This window comes from Triticum dicoccoides, chromosome 3B (assembly GCF_002162155.2).
Source record: "Triticum dicoccoides isolate Atlit2015 ecotype Zavitan chromosome 3B, WEW_v2.0, whole genome shotgun sequence".
NCBI lineage: Eukaryota > Viridiplantae > Streptophyta > Magnoliopsida > Poales > Poaceae > Triticum > Triticum dicoccoides.
The window spans coordinates 848,647,965-848,656,925 of record NC_041385.1 but is presented as its reverse complement, the minus strand read 5'-3'; the positions used below and the strand labels follow the sequence as shown (position 1 = coordinate 848,656,925).

The following is an 8,961-nucleotide window of genomic DNA, read 5'->3' as shown; positions in this document are numbered from 1 at the left end:
CCTCCCTCTCCCCCCGCCCCCCGTAACACCTCTCCCTCTCGCTGAGCTTGGCGAAGCCCTGCCGAGATCCCCGCTGCTCCCACCACCACGCCGTCGTGCTGCTGGATCTCCATCAACCTCTCCTCCCCCCTTGCTGGATCAAGAAGGAGGAGACGTCTCTCCCAACCGTACGTGTGTTGAACGCGGAGGTGCCGTCCGTTCGGCGCTAGGATCATCGGTGATTTGGATCACGACGAGTACGACTCCATCAACCCCATTCTCTTGAACGCTTCCGCTCGCGATCTACAAGGGTATGTAGATGCACTCCTCTCTCTCGTTGCTAGATGACTCCATAGATTGATCTTGGTGATGCGTAGAAATTTTTTATTTTCTGCAACGATCCCCAACAAAGGAGGGAAAGAAGGTGGAGATGTTTGGAATCTTCATAGAAATGCAAGAAAAGAAACTCAAGCTCTAATAGAAGAAGTTTGAGATCAAGACCGCTTTGGAGGATTCCAAAATGTTGTTCGTGAAGACGTTGGACTTAGATCCCGATGCACGAAGATTGTCCTAGCTTACCGTGCATGCTTGTTGAAGTGCTTCAGGCAAGTGGAGGGTGTCGGACCAGCCGAAGAGTGAGGTACTTGCCACGAACAGCCAAACTGGGACCCGAAGGAGGTCTTTGGCATGGATAACAAGACTAGCAAATTTTGAAATGATTGGTTGTAAAAACTTATTGAACAACCGATGCTTTTTGGCTGTGATTACATATGTTTGCAATTATTAAACATATGCTTAAATTGGAATTGATCTAGATATGCAAGTCAAATGGAGGAGGCCGGACCAGGGGCGGACATTTGGTGACTACGATTGGATGGCCTCCACCCCTATCCGTGTTCGCAGAAATATACGGACGTGTCTGCTAACATTTGATGAAGTCTATTTCGGTGAACAACATTGGAGTTTCTTTTATCTGGGTCCTCAGTTTTCCTCCATCTCAAAAAAAAAAAAATATGCATTTAGGACCCTAATAAGTGACACATGTCGGGTACGAGCACATGGCAACTACGAACGTTTTCGGTGACAAGTTTAGTTATGCGAGAAGGGTAACTTTAGTTGGCAAGAATGGCAACTTTCGTGCTTCAGATTATTTTTGGCAGAAACTTGTCTGGTGTGACTGAAATCTGCCATCCTTCTATGACTGAAATTGCCACCAAAAAATGCCAGGGCCGAAGTGCCACGCACCGTAGTGTGGCACTTATCATTTGGGTACATTTATGGAGGTGGTGGGTTGAGACCGGTGCAATCTCACTCAAGATAGTTTCCACCGCTTTGTGATCCTCTCCATCGAGTTTTTTTCTCTTGAGGTGATCCTCTTCAATCATACGAAAGAAGAGAAATAAATTGATAATGGTCTTCTAAATAAAAAGAGAAATAAATTGATAATGGTGATTTAATAAAAAGAATTAGAGAGAAACAGAAAGATTAAAAGAAAATAAAGATGGAGTGCTGGCTGTGGGGTTCGAACCCACGCGCAGCTTGACTGCAGAAGATCTTAAGTCTTCCCCCTTAACCACTCGGGCAAACCAGCTCCATGTGCTCTTTTTTATCTCTCCGTCCTATATATCTTATTATATTTGACCAGCATAGTTCATTTCTTGACACTTTTCCTTTTTTATCCATAATATAACATGCATGGTTGTCATCTACATGATGATATTTCAGGTAAAGCTAGCTAACATACGTCTAGGCTAACATATCTGTAAAAAATCGTGCCATTCATATTATTATAAAAACCTTCAAAACAATGTCACAAAACATTTCTGTTTCATTTTCCCGGTTTCTCAGTCAAATAATTGGACGATTCCTTTCTCCCTATATAAATTGCAGAACACCTCTCTACTTGGACATTCCCCAGAAAAATTATGCAAGCAAAGATAAATTGTTCTAGTCTTTCTCTCCGAAGAAAGAAAGAAGTTCCGTTACATGACTAGAGTCTTTCTTCCACTACGGTGGTCGTCAGCTGCCGGCTGCTCCACTCCAGCACGATGGTCTCCCTGTGCTGCACCGGCTTCGGGTTCGAGCTCGAGGAGGACGCCTCTCCAAAGCACGACCTCGCCGCTGCCGCCGACTTCTTGCACCTGCTCATCCTCACGCTCCTCATCATCTTCCCCTCCGGAACCTTCGAAAACAGCGGCAAAACATGTCAGCACACAGATCCTCTCCTCTCTGGCTCTCTGAGTCTAACCGGTTCGCTTGCTTTGGGAAATCTTTTGGGGGTGCTGTAATTCTCACGTTCGGGGTGTCGTAGCCGCCCTCGGACGCGTCGCAGAGGTCCAGCGCCAGCTTCCTCAAGAGCGGTAGCTGTGATGTGGGGGTAAAGATTAGAGTTGTATTTACAGCTTTCAATGGTGCAAAGGATGAATGTGGTGTAGGTTAGAGTAGGCAGGCACCTCTCTGATTGCATCAGTAATGATGGTTCTTCCGATACCTCTACCCTGCAGTTTTCAAGATTCAGAAGAAAAAAAAAAGGCATTTAACTCTTCCGAAATTGAACTATCTTCTGCCATTTGTTTGGGAGCATCTGTGTATAATTTGTTCATACTAACCGTGTGCCTAATCAAGACATCTTCCAAAGCTTTACAGTCTAAAATAGAAGAAACCCCATCAACTGTTATCCGACCACATTCCTGTAAATCAATCAAACAAACATGAAGTCCATAAGAGATGATGGGATTTAGATGGTGTTCCCAATTTCAGCAATACATGAGAATCCAAATTTCACAAAGAAGGCTTTTTACATCACCACTAATAGCAAGTCCTGCTAGGTATAAAGATACTAGCACTGAATCCACAGTTCTGATTCTCAAATAAAATCTGTAGCTGCAACCCGAATACAAATATAATTTTACCCACATGTGCCATGGAATATTCATGGTTAGTTCGTGCATACCTCAAGCTGTAAGCATGTCAAGTTTGGCCACCCAGACGAGATTATCTCTTGAGAGCCTGTGGGTCAAGAAAAACTCAAATCAACAAAATGACAAATGGGTCCGCATATTGAACTTGAAAATAAACTTACTGGGGTCCAGGAGTTTGCAACCAGACAGCAAAAGTTCAACTAAATTGCAATTCTGTGTAAGAATTGTCAGATCATCATTTGTGATCCATGGAGTAACCCACTGGAGCCGTAATATTCTTAACGCAGGTGCCTTTGTTTGAAAGCTAAATGAAGTCAAACTCCCGAGGCAATAGTGCAGGCAGAGCACCTGAAGATTTGTTGATGATTCCAATAGATTTCTTACAACTCTGTCAGAGATTACCTGGATGCAGATCATACAATCATTACACAGTGAAAGGAACAGGTAATTATATTATTTAATAGTACAGAGGAGGGCACACCTGAAACCTAAGAACCAAAGACTCGAGAAACGGGCAGATCTCAGGAAGAGCATGCAGGATATTCTCCGGTAATGTTGTGCCGAGGCCAACTGTCATCCTCCTTACTTTACTAAAAGAAGGAATGAGGTCATCAACTCGAACAGGGCAAAATGCCCAGCCCATTTCTACATCCTCCAAATAGCACATACTGGTTATCTCCTGAAGAAACCTGCCATACTTGTTACCACTCGTGGATTGTACCTCACCCTGTTCAAACAGCAGGTTACGGCATCCAGCTGTTTTCAAGCAGCTCAAATTAGAGTTCCTTCGTATAACTGGTGCCAATGAGACCATAGAAACCTGTAAGTTTCGTCCCAGGAAAAAAAAACATAAGAACCAGATATTATCATATTAGTGTGCACAGTGACGGCTCTGCCATGCCATAACAATAAAAGAACTGATTAACAGTGAACTAGCACTGCACTTTCAAAGTTTGCCCTTTGCAGCCATCAGAGCAACACACTTTATATAGTCCTGTCATTCAAATATAGAAGCACAAAAGTTTATCATCAAAATCCTATGTTCAAACAGTCTACAGTTTGTTATGTGTTCTTGATAAAAAATATTTGGAAAATCTGTAATATTTTTGGTCTATAGTTCCAAGCTCAATATTTGTTCAATCAACTAAACAGTGTTTCGTTCATAAGAAGATTACAATATTTATTAGGAAAATGACATTCTTTAAAAAAAATCAGGAGAAGAGTATAACATACTCCCTCCTTTCCTAAATATTTGTCTTTCTAGGCATTTTAAATGGACACGACATACGGATGTATGTAGACATATTTTAGAGTGTAGATTCACTCATTTTGCTCCGTATGTAGTCACTTGTTGAAATCTCTAGAAAGACAAATATTTGGGAACGGAGGGAGTATATAGCATGGCAAGTACATTGAACATAAAATACAATTCAAACAAATAATCACACCAGAGTCTCCGAAATATCAAGATACTCAAGTGAAGAGCCAACAAAGTTGCAGAGAGCGCCATCTGCAAGTGATGTCTCCCTTAAGCATAAGGACTTCACAATATTCATATTACTCACTAGCTGGGACATAGCAGCACAACTAATACCTACAAATAGAAGAACTCACATTACCCAGATTAATCATGCCAAGTTATTGCTCAGTTGCAACAGAACCTTGGATAAGGAACAAAAGGTATGATATTTAAATATTTAATTACCTTCACAGCCTTCCAGATGCAATTCTTGCAACCTAAATGCCATAACATGAGCATGTTCATCCTTATGGTAAGAAAAGCTATCTGAAGGATCCAATGAGCATAGGGTTTGAATTGAATGATATCCAAACGATGTATAAGAAAGAACCATCGAGTGCATTTTTCTACAATTCAACAGTAGTGTAGATATACCATCGTCTGTCAACAGGGTGCAATGTTTAATGTTTATATAACATAGAGAACTTTTCAGCATGGATATCTCCAGCAAGTTCATATCTGTACACAAAGACAGACACAAAATAAGAAGAAACCCAGTTACAAGGTCGCAAATAAAATATGCATACTTTGAAATCACAGAACATTACCCATACCAGTAATATCATTTCGGCCTTCCAGTATCAATTTTGATATATTTGAGAAAACTGGGTTTACTGAGGTCCCATATGATCCACTTTGCATGTAATAGCTAGATAGATTTCGATTCACGTCACGCCGTACTTCAGATCTAGAAGATATAATCGAGTACTTGGATAGTATAACGCTTGTATCAATACTCAAATTGATTTCATTAATCCATGGACATCTCAGTAACAAATACTGCAAATCTTCAAACTGAAAGAGTAAACAATAGGAAGCAATGAACGTCCTCAATTCTGGAAATGCCCACTTCATCCATAAAATTGCTGCACCAAAATGTACATTTGGACATTTGGAGAGATCCACAATGCGTACATTTCTAAATGACAAGGTTTTAGCCTTCTTCACCAGCCCATTGTAATGGTTCAAACATCCATCGTTAACATCGCTCACTATAGTTCTCTTAAATACAGCATCTAGATCAGTGGGGAGCGCTGATATGTATAGGAATTGCGTAGTTAACTGGGGACATCCCGAAAGTACTATTTTCTGCAAAACAAAGTCCTCATCTTCAAAGGTAGTGTATAATATCCGGAAAAGGGAGAACCAAAGTAAAATTCAGAATGCAGCACAAGATTATTCCAACCGTCATATCGAATCACATGAAGCTTCTAAGAAGATTTATATTCAACCTAAAGCTTTTCGAAAGTGCCATATAATGGATAGTACATATACAACAGTTGTTCGAAGATGGAAATTTATGAAGAGGTTGTATCCAGTTTGGATAAGGTTACTCAGTTGGGAACGTAGTATTATAATTTTGCGAAGCAAGAAGAGGGAAATAGTCATTTTTAAAGACCACAATTTCTAGATGTTTCAAATTTAATACGGCAACAATAATGCACAGAAGTGGGTATGAGGAAAACCTTGGAGTATTCTGTTAATCGAATACGGTAACTATCCAAGTTGTCATCGGTAACTGTATACAGTAGAGTTTGCAAACTGTCCTTAAGCAGATTAAGAATCATACATACAGCATTGTTCCCAAATTCAAAGCAGTTTCTCTTTGTACCTAAAGTAGGATTGAAAAGTCAGAACATAATGCATGAAAGAGAAGTACGGGGATTGTAATATAGAGAAAGATAAAATATGAAATTGCATAAAACAAGTGCTCCAAACCAAGGAGGCATACCTGCTGCAAATCCTAAAGGTAAAAGGCATACCCTAACCTGCAAAAGAAAATTATATACGTCAATGAACATGGCCAGACATCTGCAACCAAATTGTACTACAAATGTGTGTGCATAGTCAATAAATATGCCAATGTGGCAGCAAGCTTTGATGCCACAAGTCAGGTAATACTCATGTTGCAGAAAGGTGCACCTTGCTAAGAAGGGAGAGTTGGTTATCTGCTGAGTTGGAGACTGATTGTTCAGAGGATTGCCTACTTGCGGAAACCCAAGATAAAATTGCTTCACACAATTGCTTTTCACTGGAAATGGTCAGGAAATCCATTTTTCAGCACAGAGAGGAAAGCATAGCAACCTGGCCACAGAAAAAACATTGAAAATACAAAAAAACAGACCTATCCACAGTCAGGTGTGGGGAATCAATGGTGGAGCACAGCAGATCATAAGGTATATGAACAAATGACCTACTGGAGATAACTTGTACCTGCATGAGATTCGCACAACAGTAATTACAAGTGAGCGACATCTCATGCCAGAGCGATAACTGTTGAAGAACATAACGGGCCTGTTTTTACAAAAAAATTCTCGTATGCACTTCTAATCAACTAGTAATCCTCACTTCTAGTAAACAGGTAAAGTTGGCCTCACATTAATTAAAAAACATAATTTCGGAAAAACTGGGATGTCTTATAAAAAACAGCGCCGAATAAAGCGAAGACATGGTACGTCATATGTTTACCTATAAAAAATAAGCAACAGAGTAGAACAAATGCCAGATGTTAAGGGCGAATAGCTTTTTTTCGAAAAGAAAAGGGAATAGCTTATTTAACTATGCATGATGCAAAAAGGATGTTTCATGTATGTTAAAATCATGCAGAATCATAAGCGCAGATGCAATGCTACAATTAAGAAAGACCACCATCAAGTTTGACCTAAAGCAACCCTTGCCCAGCTGCCGCCCTGCCTAAAAGTAGATGGAACTGCATATAGACATATTCCTCTCTAATGAGTTCAATTTGGTGAGCTTCTACGTCTAAAAAGTGGGACAAACTTTTTTTTAGAAATCAACTAGAGATAATAAGTAATCAACACTGAAACCCAGAACGGTTCATCAATCTTAAACTGCTAGTGGAAGCAATAATGGGAGTTGGCAATAATGTATGAGCACATCAAAACCAAACACTGAAAACAGAAAGACACACAACATTGAAACAGAGTATAGTTGTACCTACAAAATTCTGAGCTAGATATCCTGGACATACGTCTTCAACAAAAGTAACCCCTACAGCCACATAGAAAGTAGAAAAAACATATGAGTAAAACGTTTTTCCAAGAAAACCATTACGGAAGCATCACACTCACCATGCTTTTGAGCGAAATACCAGGCCTCGATTATGATATCCAACGGTACCACCATGGAGGGATTCCGAGATCTCACGGTTCTGAACCACCTTTCGCAGTCCGCTAGAAGGCTCTCGACAGCGAGAAACAGAGCACCCTGAGAGGAAAAAACATCATCGCACTCTCACATCAGGAGCTGAGCATCGGAGCAGTAACATACACCAAACAGAACATCGCCAACTGAAGCAAAAACTAAAGCAGAATGCACCTCATCCAAATGACCACCAAGCTCAAGCTCTTGGCTCGGCACGGCTAGTTGGGAAGCTGTATTCTAGGCCCAATAGAAAAATTCTAAGCATGCTGTCTTCATATTTTTCACTACGATAAGCTACTGACAGGATCAAGGAAACATTAGACGGCGTGGGGAGGAGGGATACCTCCAGCAGCTGCAGGAAGTTGTGATGCGAAATCGCGAAGCTCGCGGGGGGCTCGAAGAGGTAGCGCAGGACCTGCACGGCGGCGGCGAGGTCGCAGCTGATCCGCACGTAGCCGCTGCCCGATTCGCTGCAGACACCATTCAGAGAATCGAGCTCAGTTAGTCACTTGCTTGGAGCTGAATCGTTAGCGCAGGAGGCTGGTTGTTTGCTGACCTGAAGCTGCCGCCGAGGAGGGCGCGGAAGTAGGAGGAGCTCTCGATTAGCCTGCCCCGGTCGGCGCGGACCGCGACGACGGTCGGGGACGGGAGGGGGCCGGCGAGGGCGGAGACTGGGATGGGGGTAGGTGGGGGCGTGGAGGAGGGAGATGCTGCCGCGTCGGTGATCTCCAGGACCACCGTGTCGGCGGCGGCGCCGCCGCCATCTTCCCCGTCGCCGGCGGCGGACATGCGTGGCTGGATACCGGCCGCTTGTTTCCAGTACGCCGGATTTGAGAGTGAGGATGAGAGAAGTCCACTCTAGGTAAATACGGGCCGGGCCGGGCCGATCCACAATGCGGCCCAAGCCCATGTATGATCATCACCAAAGTTCGTCTATTTATTCTGTAGCTTTATTTTTATTCTTGGGTTTTTCTTTTCTGTGGCTTCAACTCAACAATGGGGCGTGCTACGTGTCCCCGGCTGACCTTTTTAAGAGATCGGCTGGGCCGTCGGAGTGCATCAAGCAGCCGAGCAATGTAAAAATATTTTGTTGTAGTAGAGGTTTTGTTGTAGAAATATTTTGCAACATGATAAAAAACGGTTGCTCGCCCTTTCGGTTCTATATCGTTTTGGCCATTTTTCCGATGGATGATGTAAAAAATACATCATCAAATTATGCTTCAACTAAAAGTCACATTACCGAAAATGATTTTTTTAATCACCATAAATCTTCAATTCCAACAAATGATGCAAAATAAGTGTTGTAAAATACATCACGGTTGTCTTCTTGTGCATGTTTTATTTTACACTATCTATTGGAGCACTTAGTGATGTAAA

The 8,961-nt window shown here is 42.0% G+C and overlaps 1 protein-coding gene and 1 non-coding gene across 3 annotated transcripts; both read right to left on the bottom strand.

Annotated features, from left to right (window-relative positions):
• Window positions 1-1,486: 1,486 nt before the first annotated feature.
• Window positions 1,487-1,570, bottom strand: TRNAL-UAA. The gene has a single exon. It is a non-coding gene; the product is annotated as a tRNA-Leu (tRNA).
• A 170-nt stretch (window positions 1,571-1,740) lies between these two features.
• LOC119278895 (BTB/POZ domain-containing protein FBL11-like) lies at window positions 1,741-8,394 on the bottom strand. Of its 2 annotated transcripts, XM_037560251.1 has the most exons (20): window positions 8,141-8,394; window positions 7,928-8,054; window positions 7,759-7,821; window positions 7,512-7,647; window positions 7,382-7,431; window positions 6,545-6,633; window positions 6,343-6,451; window positions 6,152-6,188; window positions 5,886-6,031; window positions 5,335-5,508; window positions 4,974-5,214; window positions 4,606-4,878; window positions 4,349-4,494; window positions 3,382-3,720; window positions 3,062-3,302; window positions 2,933-2,988; window positions 2,589-2,669; window positions 2,433-2,477; window positions 2,275-2,343; window positions 1,741-2,161 (listed from the first exon to the last, which is right to left on the bottom strand). In XM_037560251.1, exons 1-20 carry the CDS (start codon window positions 8,371-8,373, stop codon window positions 1,970-1,972), a joined length of 2,847 nt encoding a protein of 948 aa, XP_037416148.1. In that variant the 5' UTR covers window positions 8,374-8,394; the 3' UTR covers window positions 1,741-1,969. The 2 variants fall into 2 exon arrangements, with proteins under 2 accessions (XP_037416148.1, XP_037416147.1); XM_037560250.1 differs by lacking the exon at window positions 7,759-7,821 and having other exon boundaries at window positions 4,974-5,508.
• Between the last annotated feature and the right edge of the window lie 567 nt (window positions 8,395-8,961).

Excerpts from the sequence above, each read along its gene's own strand:
- LOC119278895 (XM_037560250.1), bottom strand. The coding sequence starts at position 8,373 with ATGTCCGCCGCCGGCGACGGGGAAGATGGCGGCGGCGCCGCCGCCGAC. Across the intron at positions 7,432-7,511 it reads GTATTTCGCTCAAAAGCATG|GGGTTACTTTTGTTGAAGAC; the intron begins GTGAGTGTGATG and ends ATGTGGCTGTAG. Across the intron at positions 2,478-2,588 it reads ATGTCTTGATTAGGCACACG|GGTAGAGGTATCGGAAGAAC; the intron begins GTTAGTATGAAC and ends TGAAAACTGCAG.